Here is a 19,702-nt window from a genome sequence, read left to right on the forward strand (position 1 = left end):
AAACTGAACCTCTCCAAAACCAAGCTCCTAGTCTTCCCCCCAGCCCACGCCCCCTCCCACTGACTTCTCCATCACGTCCAACCATGCCACCATCAAGCCCACCCCGCAAGCCAGAGTACTTGGTGTCATACTAGACTCCAATCTATCCTTCCAGCCCCAAGTCCAATCGCTAACAAACTCATGCAGACTCCACCTCTGCAACATCGCCAAAATACGCCCATTCCTAACCCCAGAAACTACTAAGCAGCTCATCCACTCCCTCATCATACCACGACTCGATAACTGCAACTCCCTCCTCACTGGCCTGCTCACAACAGGCTATCCTCACTTCAGTCCTGAATACGGTGGCCAGACTCATCCACCTTACCAACCGCTCTGTTTCCGCCACCCCCCTCTGCCAATCCCTCCACTGGCTTCAGATTGCCCAACGGATCAAATTCAAACTGCTAACACTGACGTACAAAGCTGTCCATAATTCTGCCCCAAACTACATCACCGACCTAATATTCAAATACCACCCAAAACGCACTCTCCGCTCTTTACAAGACCTCCTTCTCTCTAGTTCCCTGATCTCCTCCTCCCATGCCCGCCTCCAGGACTTCTCCAGGGCATCACCCATCCTCTGGAACTCCCTACCCCAATCCATCAGACTATCACCCACTCTCCTCTCCTTTAGGCACACCCTAAAAACCCACCTATTCAGGGAAGCCTACCCCACCCTCTGCTAACTGACGATCTCCTCCACTCTGCCTACCACTCCATCGCCCACAGCTTTTCCTCCCATACCACTATCCCCTCCCTCCTAGATTGTAAGCTCCAAGGAGCAGGGCCCTCGAACCCCTCGTGTATCGCACTGTATTGTTCTTGTACTGTCTTATGTATTGTCCCCCATTGTAAAGTACAGTGCTGAGCGAACTGTTGGCGCTATATAAATACTGTATAATACTAATAAATAAAAGTTATGAATCTCAAATATGTAAGTGTGTTTAAAGACCATAGTTAGGGGAGGACTGTTTGTGTTCTGGTCTGGTTCTACAGAAATATTCAATTTTGTCTATAGAAAGCCCCCAAAAAAGTACTATTTTCATTAATCAGTTCTAAACCGTCTTTGGAAAGGAATGTAGATTAGATAAAAATAAAACAATCATGGAATTCATGTAGAGATCAATTTTATGCCTTTCATTTGCTATATTCAACTCTAGAATTAGAGAATGTGACCTTAAAGTGAACCTGAGCACAAATTGTGCTCACCAAACAAATACATATTAATATATTCTGTTAATGCACTCATTCATCTTTTCAATTATGGACATTGCAAAGAGATTAATTTTCAGGCATTGACATTTTAGCTATTTTCTACGAGAGCAGAATTTTGGCCGTCTGCCATCCTTCCAATGTAAACAAGCAGTAGGTATTTCAAAATTGAAAGAAGCCAAATGAAACCTGACTTGGAATCTTTGTTGAGATCTTTAAGAATCTCTGAGAATGAATACATTTATATAAAAATCAGATTCATGGGTGAGATAAGTCTTATTTTAAAGATAATTTACTGCTTGAAAAGAATGTGTAAAAAGTTTATTGTCACTAGTCCTGGTACAGGTGCACTTACAAATGGATTGCATTTCTCCCAACAATCCAAAATTTTGATACAAATCCTGTAGAGCTGAGCATTGTTTCGCAATCCCTCTTGCTGGGCATAGCTTTTCTACGTGGTGGTGTAGGGCAGGACATTTTTCAGCTGGCATTAATGAATCCGCAACCAGTCAGCAGTTAAGCAATTGTTCTGTCATTCTTACTTGTAATTGGTCAAAGTTCTGGAACTGTGGCCAATCTGTAGGTTTTGTACCTGTGTGTATTCTTTCATTCTGGATGTCTGTGTACACATGTTGCATTTTTTTTTATTGATCCTTTAGGTTTACATAAGGGACACATTCATTCACAGGCACAGTAATTTAAGGTTTATACACACAGGGCTTTAACAGGAATTTTATGTGCCTACCACAATTTCCTGATGCTTTCCCGCACCCAGGGAGCTGCACGTGTTGTGCATAGCTCGCCATACAAGTGTATGTGGCTATGCTCTGGTAAACAGCAATGCTCTTTGCATTGTTTCTTTATCTGCTCATGGCATCCATTTTTCAAACATCGTACATATGTGCATGAGTAAATGCTGATGCAAAATGCATTGTCTTTCACAAGACCTTAAGCACGTACAACCATTCACTTGAATGGCAGGCTGTACGTGGTGCATGCAGCTTCCTGGGCACCAGATAAGAAAGTCCCCATGATTAAGGTGGAGCACTAGTGAGAGTGACAGAGAGGCCTGAGTGAGAGATGTAGTCCTATAACCATCTACAATAGAATTAAGCTAACAACATATGCTATCAGTAGGTATCATATGTCTGTCTTCTGTAGAGAAGAAGCTCCTCTGTGAATGTGAGGGGTCTGGTCGTGGTAGAAGACAAGTGTGCCTCATCATAAAAATAGCAATAAATGTATTAGTAATAAAAAGTTCCTACATATTATGTTTTAGTGAAGTGACCCCAAAGTCGAATCTGTTTTACCTGGCTAATTCCAACAGACATCGATTCACACATTGTACTTAATTGTGCATACCCAATAGCAGTACCATTGAAGTCAATGTCCCTGCAAAAACAAACACAAAAATCAGAGTATTAGGTACTATTACTACAATGCTCATCATTTAAGATTTTTCTTTTATATTTTTGGAGTAGCTGGTGAACAGCTACTCCAAAGTGCGCAGATGAAGCACACTAAAGTAGTTGTAGATTCTGAACTAGCAGTAAAAGCACTTTTAGACAAGACCACAATCATCTCTGTATTTACATGCATTGTGGAGAAATTAATTTTCAAATTTCCCAGCACAGGCAGAATACAGTCACTGTGTTTTTCTATGAGAACATATCTTGGCCATCTGCCAGCCCTCTAATGGAAACATACAGCAGATGTTTCTAAACTGTTAAGCTCACTATACAATTACCAATCTGGGCATACAATTAACTTTACATTTACCATACCTATAAATAAACTATGCATTCATTCTATATCCTGCCAGGCATACCCTTGCACATACATTATGTTGCCAAAAAGTATTGGAACACCTCTCCAAATCATTAGATTCAGGTGTTCCAATCACCTACATGGCCATAGGTGTACAGTTGCAAGAAAAAGTATGTGAACCCCTTGGGATTACGTGGAGTTTTGCATGAATTGGGCATAAAATGTGCTCTGAACGTCATCTAAGTCACAACAATAGAAGAACACAGTCTGCTGAACATAATACTACACAAACATTAGATGTTGCCATGGTTTAATTGCACATAACATGTAAACATTCACAGTGCAGGGAGGAAAAAGTATGTGAGGCCCTAGCTTAATGACTTTTCCCAGAGCTAATTGGAGCCAGGAGTGAGCCAACCTTGACTCCAATCAGTGTGATGATATTGGATGTGTTGCTGACAGCTGTCCTGCCCTTAAAAAACACACACCTGTTTTGGGTTTACTGGTTTCAAGAAGCACTGTCTGATGTGAACCATGCCTTGCAGAAAAGAGCTCTCAGAAGACCTACGATCAAGAATTGTTGACTTTCATGAAGCTGGAAAGGGTTACAAAAGTATCTCAAAAAGCCTTGATGTTCATGTGTCCACGGTAAGACAGACTGTCTACAAATGGAGAAAGTTTAGCACTGTTGCTACTCTCCCTAGGCGTGGTCGTCCTGTAAAAATGACTGCAAGAGCACAGCGCAGAATGCTGCATGAGGTAAAGAAGAATCCCAGAGTATCAGCTAAAGACCTACAGAAATCTCTGGCACATGCTAACATTTTTTGTTGACACATCTACAATAAGGAAAACATTAAACAAGAATGGAGTACATGGGAGGACACCATGGAGGAAGGCATTGCTGTCCAAAAAGAATATTGCAGCATGTTTGAAGTTTGCAAAAGAGCACCTGGATGTTCCACAGCACTACTGGCAAAATATACTGTGGACAGATGAAACCAAGATTGAGTTGTTTGGGAAGAACACACAACACTATGTGTGGAGAAAAAAAGGCACAGCACACCAATATCAAAACCTCATCCCCACTGTAAAGCATGGTGGGCGGAGGGAGCATCATGGTTTGGGGCTGCTTTGCTGCCTCAGGGCCTGTACGGATTGTTGTCATTGATGGGAAAATGAATTCCAGAGTTTATCAAGACATTTTGCAGGAAAACGTACGACCATCTGTCCGCCAACTGAAGCTCCGCAGAGGATGGGTGATGCAACAGGACAATGACCCAAAGCATACAAGTAATTCAACAAAACAATGGCTGCAACAGCACAGAATACGCCTTCTGGAGTGGCCCAGTCAGAGTCCTGACCTCAACCCAATTGAAATGCTGTGGCATGACCTTAAGAGAGCGATTCACACCAGACATCCCAAGAATATTGCTACACTGAAACAGTTTTGTGAAGAGGAGTGGTCCAAAATTACTCCAGATCGTTGTGCAGGTCTGATCTGCAACTACAGGAAATGTTTGGTTGAGGTTATTGCTGCCAAAGGAGGGTCAACCAGTTATTAAGTCCAAAGGTTCACATACTTTTTCCTCCCTGCACTGTGAATGTTTACATGTTATGTGCAATTAAACCATGGCAACATCTAATGTTTGTGTAGTATTATGTTCAGCAGACTGTGTTCTTCTATTGTTGTGACTTAGATGACGTTCAGAGCACATTTTATGCCCAATTCATGCAAAACTCCTTGTAATGCCAAGGAGTTCACATACTTTTCTTGCAACTGTATAAAATCAAGCACCTAAGCATTCACATTTCTTCTACAAACATTTTTGAAAGAATGGGTCGCTCTCAGGAGCTCAGTGAATTCAAGCGTGGTACTGTGATAGGTTGCCATCTGTGCAATAAGTCCATCCGTGCAATTTCCTTGCTAGTAAATATTCCATGGTCAGCTGTTAGCAATATTATAACAAAGTGGAAGCAACTGGGAACAACAGCAACTCAGCCATGAAGTGGTAGGCCACGTAAAATGACAGAGCGGGGTCAGCGCATGCTGAAGTGCACAGTGCGCAGAAGTCACCAACTGTCTGCAGAGTCATTAGCTAAAGACCTCAACACTTTGTGTGGTTTTCAGATTAGCACAACAACAGTGCATGGAGAGCTTCATGGAATGGGTTTTCATGGCTTAGCAGCTGCATCCAAGCCTTACATCACCAAGTGCAATGCAAAGCGTCGGATGCAGTGGTGTAAAGCACACCACCACTGAACTCTAGAGCAGTGGAGACATGTTCTCTGGAGTGACGAATCACGCTTTTTGGTATGGCAATCTGACGTGTCTGGGTTTGGCAGTTACCAGGAGAAAGCTACTTGCCTGACTGCATTGTGCCAAGTGTAAAGTTTGGTGGAGGGAGGATTATGGTGTGGGGCTGTTTTTCAGTTGGGCTTGGCCCCTTAGTTCCAGTGAAGGGAACTCTTAAGGCATCAGCATAGCAAGACATTTTGGAAAATGTCATACTCCCAACTTTGTGAGAACAGTTTGGGGAAGGCCCCTTTCTGTTACAACATGACTGTGTACCAATGCACAAACCAAGGTCCATAAAAGACATGGATGAGTTTGGGGTGGAGGAACTTTACTGGCCTGCACAAGTCCTGACCTCAACCCGATAGTATACCTTTGTGATGAATTAAAGAGGAAACTGTGAGCCAAGCCTTCTCATCCAACATCAGTGCTTGACCTCACAACTGCGCTTTCTGGAAGAATGGTCAAACATTCCCATAGACACACTCCTAAACCTTGTGGACAGCATTCCCAGAATTGAAGATGTTGTAGCTGCAAAGCGAGGGCCAACTCAATATTGAACCCTATGGACTAAGACTCGGATGCCATTAAAGTTCATGTGCATGTAAAGGCAGGCATCCCAATACTTTTGGGAATAGTGTAGTTGTTGATAGTTCTAAAGGAGGGTGTACAGTCAAACACATGTATCAACACAGGGAGTGTAGTCAGAATATTCGTATCTATGGCATATCCGAAACGGTCTCTGACTCTCAACTTCAGCATCACTTGCTGTCTCTATTTACTACTCTGGCTCACGGATGTTGATTGGTGAATGGATCGGGCCCATAGGTCGTTAGTCTCAAAACCCTCTGAGGGCACCAGGCCTAGAGATGTTATCATGCACTTTCACTACTTTGACAGCAAAGAAGTCTTGCTCACTTCTATTTGCAACAAACCTTCTTTGGAATTTAAGGGAGACAGGCTCCAAATTTTCATTGATTTAGCCCCCATCACTTTGGCAAAAATATGGATCCTGAATCCGATCACCTCTCATCTTCTACAGCATCATATCCCATACCAGTGTGGGTTTCCCTTCAAGCTGGTTGTCTCCAAAGATAACACCCAAGTCATACTCCATGACCCACATGAAGCGGACAACTGGGACTTCCTCTCCTACCGGACGAAACCCCTCCACTTCCTCCTACCCCATCCAGGCCTTCTGCCACTCCATGTAAGATTTAGACACCTGCTAAGCCTGGAAGGAAGCAATTTCCTCGTACCCCTCAACATCCACGACTTCCTGGATTGGTGGGCCCTGCCACCTGACTCATCCACATGTCAGGTTTCCCACCATGTTAAATGGGCTCTTTTTTTCCCCATGTGTGCCTTAGTGTTTTTCCACATTGATGTGTCTTGACTACAATTGCTATATGTTTTACTGAAGTAGGCATCTGTCAAAATGGGTCAGCTGCCATGTTGCGCCCTGAAGCGTCAGACCCCTGGCCCTGAGGACTCGGGATATTCCCATTGTAATGGAACCGGACCCAGACCGCACTTGGGTATTTCCGTTGTACTCCTGCTTCTTGGTACGAGCACAAATCCACGGACACCACCGCCGATCATGCAGGAAATAGACAGCACCAGACTCTTCTTAAGAGAAGAATTCAACTGCTTTATTTTTACACAAACACAAGATATATATACAGGGCGGGGAAATAGAAGCAGGAACAGGAAACACATCATCAGGCCCTCCCAGCAGGGGGAAGGGCTGCAAGAAACACCCCCCACCAATTCAAGACACAGAACAATGGGATGCAGCACATGACAGTGAACAATGAACAATGGAGCAACCACATGGCAGTGAACAATGGACCAACCTCATGGCAGTGAACAATGGACAACCCCCACACCCATATTAGAACATTTCACCCTGTACCCCCTAACAGGCACAGGGTGCCTTAGACATAAGAGGGATTTGGGAAGACGATACAGGGGTTCCCCCACCCCCAAAAGTCACTCCCGTCACACCCATTATCCTGGATGTATATGTTTTATAATATCTTTGTTTCTAGCCATCATTCTTACAGCTTTTGTTGTGAGTGATACATTTGTAAGTAATAGGCCAGTTGCCTTGATAATCGCCTGTTTTTCTATCTGTTGTTTTCTGTTTTGCCTCATCGATGACAATATTTCTGCATACTCAGGTTACACAGCCGATACACCCACTGGCTTTAAAGCTGTTGTCATATAATGTCAAAGGTCTTAACTCAATTCAAAAACGATGGATGGATCTGAAGGAGTTCAGATCCTCGGGAGCAGACATCATATTTATTCAGGAAACTAATTTTAAACAGAATTGCTCTTTTTGTTTTGCCTCTAAGAATTTTCCACAATCCTATTCAGCTTTTGACCCCTCCGGGAAAGCCAGAGTGGCTATTCTGATTCGAAAAAACTGCTCCCTATGGGTCTCCTCCTCCAGGGTTGACCCACTTGGTCACTATGTTTTATTGGAATTTATGTACAAGAGTTCCCCACTTGTGCTTCTGAATTTGTATTCACCTAACTCTGGCCAGCTGCTCTCTTTCTCTCTCAAACTTTAGATAAATTGTATTCCCCATCTACTCCACGCATGATTGTTGGAGGGGATTTTAACTTGTCTGCCTCCTCACAAGGATAGGAAAGTCCTCTTCACACATACTCCAGCGAAAAGGCTATGCTCCTCCTTGAAGGCCTTCCATAAACTGATCCGTGAGCACCGCTTCTTTGACGCGGGTCAAAAATCCACTCCATAGGCAATTTACATTTTATTCTACTCCGCATCGTGTATTCTCTCGCCTAGATCATTTTTTTGTCACCGCCCCACTGCTCCCCTTTCTGGTCTCTTCTGAGATCAACCTTATGACTTGGTCAGATCACGCCTCACTGTAGCCTAATCTTCTCCCTAACTCCTCCCCTAGGGTCTGTCACTGGCGCCTCAATGAGAGTTTCTTGCGTTCGGACCACCTTTGAGAGGAACTCTCTCAGGGACTGGACGCTTATTTTCAATACAGTGTTGGCTTGATAGCCTCATCTTCCACCCTCTGGGAAGCTCACAAAGCAGTCTTCAGAGGCCTTTGTATCTCCATGGGCTCTCATTTAAAGAAGGCCTCTGTCTGTACCAGACAATCTCTTTTGTGCCAACTGTCCTTAGCCGAACGCCGACTAATAGACAACCCGTCTATACCTCAGCTTCAGAGAATGTCCCGTATACGCAATCAAATCAGAGCCCTTGACCTACATAAAACTGCCCAGTCCCTTGCTTGGGCTAGGCAAAAATGCAATGAATTCTCTAACAAACCGCATTGCATGCTTGTAAATAGGCTCAAATCTCAAGCGTCCCCCTAACTGCCAGGTCACTTACTCCAGTCAGATGGCAAACCCACATATGACCCACATGTAATGGCTACTGTATTTGGGGAAAATTATAAGAAGCTCTATAATTTCCTAGCCCCTGATACCCATCCGCCCCTTCAGATGGCTGCCTTTGACGCTTTTTTTTACTCCTTACAACTACCAAGTTTTTCACCTGATGATGTAATGGCTTTAAACGCGGACATCTCTACTGAAGAATTATTGGATGTTGTCAAACATCTCCCTACGCACAAATCGCCGGGACCAGACGGTCTTCCTTACTCCTATTACAAGATCTGTAAATATTGTATAATAATAATCCTGGCTCCCCACCTTTTGTCATTATTTCAGGATCTCCTGAAGGGGTCACATCCACACGATGATTTTACTCGCGCATACATCTTGGTGATCCCAAAAACGGATAAGGACGACTCCCTTCTGGATAATTATCGTCCTATAGGCTTATTAAACGCTGATTACAAGATCTTTACAAAAATACTAGCCAACAGATTGGCCAAGTGTGTTTCCAAGCTTATACACAGAGACCAGGTGGGTTTCGTGTTGGCTAGGCATGCCACGGATAACACTAGGAGGGCTATTGATTTGATAGATCTTGTTAATAAGTTCTCGACTCCTACTCTCTTATTGAGCTTGGATGCCCAAAATGCGTTTGACTGACTTAGCTGGCCTTATATGTTTCTGGTCCTGGAGAGATTTGGGTTTAGAGGTCCGTTTATTGCAGCTTTTAAAGTTCTTTACTCCACGCCCACCTCCCAGGTCAAATTGGAGTCATTTTTATCACCTTCCTTCCAGATGTCAAATGGTACACGCTAGGGATGTCCGCTTTCCCTTTTGTTGTTTATCGTCTGTTTAACACCCCTGTCCATAGCCATGAGATCCAACATGTATATTCACGGGATACGCACCCATAACAGTGACTACAAACTGTCCCTGTTGATGATATCTTGTTGATGCTGACAGAGCCCCACACTACCTTCTCTGGTTTGCATCGTATCTTACAGCTCTTCGGAGCCCTATCGGAATATAAGGCTGGGGCGTCCCTAGGGTTGGTGTCACCCAGTGCGATAACACTTGGTAGCACCCCCTCCGATGATCCCCGCAGAATGGATTGGATCTGCGGATTCAGCATAATGGATTGCCTTATTGTCGTATAGGTTGCATGCCGTCGATCCCCTCGGGATGGTTCGGATCTGCGGATTGAGCATAATGGATCGTAGTCCGATCCATTATGCTTCTTAATCCGCATATCCAATCCATTCTGCGGAGATCGTCGGCATGCAACCTATACGGGGTGTCATGTTTCACATGACTGTCATATGCTTTTAAGTGTTCTCTATATTTTGTCTCTGCTCCTCCCTTTCCTTTGCTTTAGTTAACGCTGTATAGATAGCCCACCCTTTTCCCAGTAAGGCATTGCAGCTTCTAGCCTCATGTCATGAAGCAGGTCACATTATGATCTTTTGACCTATCAGATGTTCATTGTTGTAAGACTCTCTCAGTTTATGGAATAAATTTCACAAGATCTACAAAATGTCTTCTGTATTGAGTCACTGACTGTGGTATTCAACTAAGATTGGAGTTATCACTATCTCATCACAACTGTAAGTTACAGAGAACACACTTTAAATGCTTAGATTGGAGAGACAGAACACTGGGTGACACCGGACCCGCTCCACGAAAAGGTAAGTTGTAAAGAAAGCCGACAATCCCCGCAGGATGGATCGGATCCATCCTGCGGAAATTGCTGGCTTGCTTTACAACTTATTTTTTCGTGGAGCGGGTCCGGTGTCACCCCGTGTGGTAGGTGTCACCTGGTGCAGCGCGCACCCACCGCACCTGCCTCGGGATGCCACTGATATAAGGTTAATGCATCTAAATCTGAAGCACTACCACTCCATATTCTATCTACGATTTTATCTTACCTCCAGTCCAATTATCCATACCGGTGGTGTCCCCATTCCTTGAAATATTTAGGTACCAACCTTACTTCCTCATATCACTCTCTTTATGCTGCTAACTTCTCTCCTCTATTTCATGCAATTTCTCAATCCTTAAAATCCTGGGACAACCTTCCCATCTCTTTCCTTGGATGGATCAATGTACTAAAAATGACCATATTGCCCAAGCTTTTGTATCTGTTTGAGATGCTTCCTGTTCCTATTCCCATGTCCAAATTACACTCCCTTCAGAAATCCTTCCTCCACTTTTTTTGGCATAATAAATCTCATCGGATTGTCTGTACTGTTCTACTTTCTCTTCGATCTTGGGGGGTCCACACATTGTGTCGTACTACTTCGCTACTCACCTTCGGGCTTTGGTCTCATGGTCCTCCCAGCGCCCCCCTAATACATGGGCCAAGATTGAATGGCTACGAGTCCGACATACCCTTGTTCTCTTCTCTGGTCTATGACCAACACTGAAACTCCTCCCACAAACACCTTCTGCTTGGATCCCTGTGTTCCCCCTTGATCAATGTCATATTTAATCCCTGTCTCCCAGATAGCTTGGCCTTGACTTGTTTGTGTCCCTATTCTGAGGCCAATCTATTTCAGTTGCGACATTTGGTCCATCCAGCAACTCTGAAGTTTAAATCCTTCTCTGAGATTCAGAGAGACACTCTTATGCCACCCCAGCGATACTATGTTTGACTAAAGATACATTCTTTTCCTCCAAAGTCTCTTCTTTGACTCTTGAGAAACCTACCCCCTTTGAGCGTATCTGTATCCAAGGCCCATACCAACTGGGCATAATGTGCTCTACGTATAAGCTGCTTTTAGACGCCTGCCCCCTTTCTATTGATACTCACCTTTATATGTGTAAATGGCCCTGAATTCTCCAGTGTGACATTGCCCTGGATCAATGGAGCAGGATCTGGGAGGCAGCCTCCAGATCTTCTATATGTGTGGTATGTAAATAAAGCACTTACAAAATCCTGATGTTTTGGTATAGGACTTCTGAAGTTCTCCATGCTTGTAATTCGACTGTTTCTTCTGTCTGCTAGCGATGTGGTGAGGAAACTGGCACTCTTTTCCACATTTTTTGGGCTTGGCAGTGCATGGCACCCTTTTGGAGAGAGGTCCTTAGCCTACTATGGCTACTTTTACAGGCTCCTATTTAATTTGAGCCCATCCATTTTTTGCTGGGCCTACCTTTTTCAGGCCTCTCCAAATTTGCACAGAAACTTTCCTCCCACATTCTAACGGCGGCCAAAAGAACTATTCCCATGCATTGGCTTTCTAATATGCTTCCTACTATATCAGAATTGATGAAGGTTATAGCTGAGATCAGAAAAATGGAGTACCTCACTGCTTTACATGCTCACTCTGTACCCACTTTTGAGGCAGTTTGGGATACTTTTAATTCCGATTTATCTACTCAATTGTCTGAAAATGATTGTTAATTCACTGTTATATATTGACATTGTATGTACCTATGTACCTCTCATTGATGAGCATACTTTTCTGTCTCTTTTTTGTTTTGTATTTGTCATACTTTATAGGACACAATGTCATTGTCTTAGACCATGGAGTTATGCTGCTACCTTTAGATGATTGGACACTGCCAAACAAAGCTGTAAAGGCAGGCCTAGCTTAACCATTCCCACTTACAGTAAGCCTCGGATTTTACAAGCAACAAGGAGGGAATCATAAAAATGAGAGGGGAGACCTGTGTCCTATAAATCAAAAAAGATCTTAGTCTTGAACAATTGGATGTCCAAATGGATGAAACTGAGAAGTGCGCAATATAGCAATCAGGCCACTAATCAAACAGGTAAGCAAAAGGCTCAAAAACTCAGAAAGCAGTCTGAAGCACTTTACACCCTAAACCTGCATCAGAAGAAGCTTGAACAGGTACTTGGTAAAACATAACAAACATGTGGATGGAAGACCAGGCGACAGCCTTGCAAATCTGGTAAACAGATGCCAGATACTTATCCTTCACATTATAGGATTGAAGGATTACTTGCCTAGTCTACGTGGCAATAGTGGAGCAAGAGGCAATGACAGAGTGAATACAATTATCTAAAGAATCAGTAGCTGAAGGGTAGCTTCAGTGCTGTTCACATTCAGACAGTGGATAGAAATCTCCTTGGAATGTTTCGGAGCAGGACATAAGGTGGGAAGGGGGGGGGTGAGAAATCATCTTGGGAAGAAAGAAGGCCTTCGGTGCAACCTAATCCTTGTGGTACGCTAAGAAAGGGCTTCTTACAGGATAAGGCTGCTAACTCAGAGACTTGTCTTGCAGAGCCAAGAACAATGAGGAAGGCAACTTTATGGGTGAGGGAAGACAGGGGGAGATCCCTGATAGACACAAAGGGAAATTTCTGAAGAACTGCCATAATTAAGTTGGGTACCTGTGGTACCAATGTGTGAAAGGCAAGCAGTTTTTGGAATAGAATGGGCAAGACTGAAACTTCACCCTTGATAGTACTTAAGGCCAAATGACGATCCAGACCAGATTGTAGGGAAGGTGAAGATGATGATAATCTTTCTCTTTTAGGAGTGTAGGGGTAATTGAATCTGAAAGGCCCCTGTCCCTTAGGATTTGTTAGATCCTGCGACCAAGAAGAAGGTTGATAGAGCAGCCCCTGTTACAGAAGATCTGAACTATCTGTGTATCTGAGTATAACCGAGTACCATGTCCTTCTGGGCCACTTCAGTGTAGTGAGGATCACTGGAAGGCCCCCCAAAGAAGACAATTTAGCAAGAGAAAAGCATGGATGAAGTTGAATCCACAGAGAAAGCCAGAGAATTTCTGTTCCTGGCAACAAACTTGTACCCATGATTAAGCTCTGGGGAGGAGTGAAACACGTTTGGGGAGTGGCCTTGTTGGAGCCTGGGCTGAGGCTGTCACAGGGGCTTGTTGTGATGTGCAACTTCTAGGACTCCCTTTCCCTACTGCATGTTTTAAGATGGGATGAGCTCTGTCCTTGTCGGCATTCCTAGTGGTTTGTCATGCAAAAGGACCTGGTGGAGCCTTGAGCGGTACCTGCCATTTTGCTGTGGGTCACTGTCCAATTTGTTGTTGAACATGAATGCTGGAAGGTCTTCATATGGTGTCTCCCCACTCACAAGCCTCAGAACCCCTCCAGGTTAAGCCACCATTCACCTAGAATCAGATGCTAAGAATTGAAAAAGTCGGCTTGCCAATTTTCTATGCCTGGAATGTGCATTGCAGACAGGACTGTAATGGAATGTACAGTTCCACCCAAGATAGAATGAGGTCTGCTTTTCTTTGAGCTGTGTGACTTTTGGTATCCTTTGATGGCTGATGTAGGCCACTGTTATAGGATTGTTCAACTAAGTCCTGGCTGGGTGACCACATAGTCTAAAGGTCCAGCGTTGCAGGGACAAGCGATTTTACCCTAAGTTCTAGGATGTATACTGGAAGCCAGGCTTCTACCAATGATCCAGTCACCTGCACTAAGAACTTATTAAGGACTCCACCTTCATCATGGTGTCCATCCACTGTGAGCTGCCATGGTCTAGAGTGAAATTGGATGTACGGAACTGCCTTGCAGGAGGCTACCAACTGTGTCAAAACCCTCATTCAAAAGCAAATGGTCTATCCCCTCGACCAAAGGGTTCAAACTTGGGAGTGAAGGGCCAGGAGCTTCTATAGGAATTTCTTGGACTGGTCTGTATCCAAATCAGACCTAGATAGCTGTGGGTCAGTTCGAGCACTAACATCTGGAGATGTACAATCTTTCTGAACCTCTGCGAGGTCTGCACTGTCTGATGGACACTGGCTGAGAAGACCTGGATCAACTGTTCCTTCAGCAGGAGTCTGTCCAGGTATCTCACTGTGGGGATATCCTGAGAGTACAGCAGAGCTATGACAGGAGATAGCACAGTGGTTACAGTTCCAAGGTGCAATGGACAAGCCAAAGGGAAGAGTAACAAAATGGCAATCTTTCCCACAGCAAAACACAGCTAGCTTTGATGCAAAGGGAAGATTGTGATGTGCAAGTAGGTATCCTTTATGTCCAGAGAGGTCAGAAGGTTCCCCCCCCCCACACACACACACAGAAGAGAAGCCATGACTAACCTAGCAGATTCCAAACAGAATTTTTGAATCCAGAAGAACCTGTTGAGAAACTTTGGATCAAGAATGGGGCAAATGCCTCCTTTTTCTTTGGGGACAGTGAACATATTTGAGTAGGACCACTAAAACCTCCTTCTGGAACAGCAGATCCCCTGAATCCCCTTCAACAGGAGTTGCTGGAGAGCAGCATAAAAATCCACCCACTTTAGTGTGGTGGATGGCAAGTTTGACAGGGTAGAGGCAAACTCTAGATTGTAGCCCCTAGACGTGACGTGCTGGACCAAGATGTTTGAATTGTCCTGTGCCTTGATGGCTCTGCAGGCAGACAAAAGTCCCCCACTCTGACAAGTGAGAGGAGGGCTTATTCACCGACTTCATGGGTTTGGAGGTCCAGGTCTTAAAGTGGAAATGTGTGTTATGCACTGGGCTTAGTTTTAGACCCGAAGGCCTTAGGGAAACTAAAGTAACTCTTCTTCATCTCAGGAACCAAATGCTTGCATGCAGAAGCTTTTACCTTCCTCATCTTGAGTAAAAGGATACTCCTACATTCCTTGGCTTCCTTGATGTAGGTGTCCAAGGAGTCAGTGAAGGGCACTTCTTACACAAAAGTTTTGCTGACCAACACTTGACCCAAATGATTCTTCACATTTGCCCTGAATTCAGGCTTACCCTGTATATTTGATAGCACTTATCTGCTAACCCATCCACACACTAGTGATGAAGGGAAAAAGGATTTGTGAAAACAGACTCAGGGAGCTAAGCCATGTTCTTGGACCAGACAGCTAGGTTCCGACAGACAGGCCATTTGCATGGCATGACCATCCAGAGAAAACAATGCCTTGAAGAGGGCTTCTAGCCCCTTATCCACGGGGTCCTTCAAAACAGAGACATCCTCAACAGTTACTGTTTAAGTATAACTAAAGGCAAAACATTTTTTAAGTTTAGGATAGAGTGGAGAGGGATTAAAACACCTGTCAGTTGTTGTTGCTGTGCCCCCATTAGGGAGATTCACCCTCTCTATTTGCCCTATTTACTGTTATTATTGAAAATGCAAGTAAAAGAAAACCCCAAATTTTGGCTTGTCCTAAGAAAAGTAATAGAAGGAAAACCTTCCAATGGGGACACTAGTCCTGTTGACAGGAAATGGCAAGGTCAATGACAGGGCCTGTACATTTCTTTAGGAACCCCTACTTGGGGTATTGCTGAGTAAAGAGCTTGGGAGGGACAAACACTTTTTTTAATGAGAGGCCAGCCTCTGTATAAAACAGGCTCTATGAGGAGAGGAAAAGGAAAAGGAAATTTTAGGAGACTTAGGTTGGTGACTTTATTCGGGCTAACGAGCTGGGGGCACTCTGAAAAGGGCAGTGGCTGAAATGTAGTAACTGGCTTTCTACCACCACTAGCTGAGACCAAAAGAGTTGCAAACATGTCATACCTACGTTCACTGTGCGATGGTTCCACACAGAGCAGCCCTGATCCTTCACTTCTTGGGTGCCTCGCCAATGCTGCTGGCTCCTACCACTTTCCAAATGGCCCCATAGCAAACCACTTGCTATGAGGGCATTCGTGGTGCTCCCATTGCTGCCGCTATGTCCAGTGAGGAGGGAGATAGAGGAGAGAGCCGCTGCTTCTGGGAATGTGTGTATCACCTCTGTAAAGAGCATTTGAGTGAACGGTAGCAGCTGCACAGGCAGCCAGGGGCGTGCATTACACATACAGTGATGTATATTTGCTAATAAGGACTTACGTAAGGAACTGAGCATTGTCATGATGTTTTCTGGGCATCAGACTATTTTTCCTCCACTGTGAGAATCGATATAAAAGTGTGTCAACATTGGAGACCACTTCAATCCGATCACTTCTGTCCCATATTTCAATTCCAATCAGAGCTACGTAAATATTGATACTTTTATATACCTGTATAATAAAAACAAGAAAGGTCTGAGACTGTACATATGCTATAAGACAGGTACATTTAATCGGTTCTTAACCCTTACATATACTCAGTGAAGTGACTGGCCTCAGGTACACAGAGATGAAAAAAAAATCTTCCTACATAAGTTGTATCTGTTTATCTGCAGTGTTCTATTTACTGCATCTGTTCAAAGAATTTATAAAGTTTGTCTGAGGTGTCAGAAAACAAGGGGGGGGTGGAGAGCTGAAATGATATGCCACAGAGCTCAGTGAGGAGAATTCTGAAACCTAATTGGAGGGAAGGGACACCCCCCCCCCTTTCACACAGCACACAGGAACAGAGCTGAGGATGTCAATCAAAGGCTGTGCCCTCCTCTGTCACCGTTTTTCTCTTGGTGTCAGGAAAACTCATCAGAAGTGACTCATGCTGATAGCAGAGCAAGGAGGCATCAGACAGAAATGACACTTAGTGCTCTTAATTGAGACAAGTACACAGTATAGAAGGATATGCTTTGTTCATCATAACCACTGTTATTGATGAAAACCCAAAGAAATATCATCCCAGGTCTCTTTACGGTTTGTAAAAACCCCAACCAAGTCCTAAAAATGAGAAGCACTAATAAACCATTGCATTACCTTGTTTATATAATTCAGAATATCAAACAGCCTGTTTTTTGCAGATTTTATGCTGCTGCCATATTTATTGAACTGGAAGAAAAATACAGAATCGAGAAGTCAAAAGAACAGTCTGTACATTATGACACAATTTCTTTTACACAGAACATTTTCAAAGTTAGGTATACATTCAGACAAAGTAGACTTACTCCTACTGCCTAACCACATAGATCTACAACTGAACCACCTTCCCCTCCCAGATATTTTCCCCAGGAAAGGGCCAGGGGTAAGAAAGGTTTTGTATGGAGCATGCAGACATTGGGGCAGGCAACGGCTTTCCTAATGATGTAAATAGGCAGATATACAATGTGGATATTGTTCCTTGCTCTAGTAAGCTTCCTCCATTCTTGCTGCAGCCGTATCACCTGCTAGGTGAAGGGAACCCATCAATACTTCAAATTTCCCATAGAAACAAGCAGATAGCCACACACCAATGACATCACAGTGGATGCAACTTAGCCGAATAATACACACTGACGTCCCCACCTACAGGCCATCCATCTCTGATGCATTTCACCTCCACAGGCTCATAGAGATGTTCTCAATGACTAAGCCCATATAGGAGATATGCCCCAGAGAGAGTGGGGACTTCAGTGTGTTTTGTGCTGGCTCAATAAAGTTGCATCCATGATGATGTCATTGGTTTGTCACCTAATTGTTTCTATTTTGTACCAATGCAAATAAGTAGTTGGGTTGGTATCAATTTATTCTGGGTGTAACCTCAAAGTAGAATAAAGACTGCATGCATGGCTTGATGCTTAAATCCAGGAAGGTAAAAAAACACACACACTTTAATACACAGTACTTAAATATTCAATACAAATACATATAGAAGTATATAAACTTGTCTGTATCTGCTTCCTGTAATCCTCAAGAGAGTGTCAGTCAATCAGGCTCTACAGCTTGGTTGGTCTAACATAAAGGAAAAGAGCATAAAAATACATTTATCAGCATGCTGCTGTTCCTTCATTGTTTAATCAGTGGGCTGAGGCACGGGAGTAATATTACTGTATTTGTCTGCAACAGAGACAATTGTGTCAGCCACCTGGTTATGCAGTGTGCTAGGGGTATGCGAATCACAACAGAATGTCAGATATACATATGATTTTGGCTGGTTGATGGATAAACTGATCTGCAAAGGTCACATTTCAGGTTCTTCTCTTACCTTTTGCTTGCCTCAGCAATGGTGTTTCACAAAATTCCTATTCTGTCAAGCTCCTTTTAGGCCCCAGCCACTGCTGTAGCAAGAAATGTACCCTAACTGAATATTTAATGTGCAGTGTGCAGCAATGTGCAGTTGCTGGTTCCTGCAATAGAAGATTTATTATACTTACTTCTCTGGCGGTCCATGCCTCTTAACTGCCTTCTATTCTCCAGTGCTGCAGTCTGCATCAGACTCTACAGCTTCCAGCAAAGTTAGATTCCCCTGTACCCTACTGCACATTGTGGTTCCTTCCTTTGACCCCCTAGGTGACTACAGGACATATCAGTGACTTAGGGGTTGAGGAGAGAAAAGGTAGGAGACAAGGGTCATCAGAGAAATTAGATGAATAGCTCTTCTATTGCAGGGACAATAAGATTTTAGGTTACTGACAGGGTCACTTTTTTTTTTTTTTTAATCCTTTATTTAGAAGGTTTGCATCCAAAAATTACAGTAGCAACACAAGTAGTATGTAAAACATTGGAGGCGGCAAACAGAAGTGTAGTACATGCAGTGTAATGTTTGCGTGACAATTAATTGAAGGGTGTTTTCTGCAATGTCAGAGAATGCTAAGGTAAAACAGTGAAAATTTGTCAACGTTGTGATATGAAATATACATTAGCTTAGCTGGTGCTATCTACCATCCGGGCCACTTTAATTTTACACTAGAAGGTACATTATAGCTATGATCTAATGGAGTATATAATTTAACATAATACTTCTTAGATTGTAAGCTCCAAGGAGCAGGGCCCTCCTAACCCTGTGTATTGTTGCTGTATTGTATCCTGTTATATTGTAAAGCACCGAGCAAACTGTTTGCGCTATATAAATCCTGTATAATAATAATACTCTGATAAGCACATTAGACTTACTATGCTGTGATCGGCGACCATGTACAATTCAACATATTTTTTTGCATTCAACAGATTTTGCTTCTGAAAAAATTTAAAATTGATTGAAATATTAATTACTATACATAAATATATTATGATAACTAATACAATAAAGCTACACTCACCACTGCTAGAATAAAGTTTTTGCAGAGACAAATATATAGACTGCCACTGGTAACTTCCAGAGAATACTAGTTTCCTGGCAGACTCTTAATGTGATATACTCTCAGGGCACTGGTTTAGAAAGGCATATTGTCCAGCCAATCAAGT

General features: G+C 43.4%; 1 protein-coding gene across 1 annotated transcript in view; it reads right to left on the reverse strand.

Annotated features, from left to right (window-relative positions):
* The window catches only part of LOC149450059 (zinc metalloproteinase-disintegrin-like 4a), a 57,493-nt gene that overhangs the window by 29,362 nt on the left and 8,429 nt on the right, over positions 1 to 19,702 (reverse strand). Inside the window, exons 6-9 of the mRNA XM_089692502.1 lie at positions 19,412 to 19,474; positions 17,300 to 17,371; positions 16,497 to 16,666; positions 2,565 to 2,646 (exon numbers count right to left, since the gene is read on the reverse strand). Of these exons, the coding sequence (XP_089548628.1) occupies positions 2,565 to 2,646; positions 16,497 to 16,666; positions 17,300 to 17,371; positions 19,412 to 19,474 (387 nt within the window). The remainder of the gene's footprint in view (positions 1 to 2,564; positions 2,647 to 16,496; positions 16,667 to 17,299; positions 17,372 to 19,411; positions 19,475 to 19,702) is intronic.

Source organism: Staurois parvus, unplaced genomic scaffold (assembly GCF_062004578.1).
Source record: "Staurois parvus isolate SC_StPar_1 unplaced genomic scaffold, SC_StPar_1.0 ptg000586l, whole genome shotgun sequence".
NCBI lineage: Eukaryota > Metazoa > Chordata > Amphibia > Anura > Ranidae > Staurois > Staurois parvus.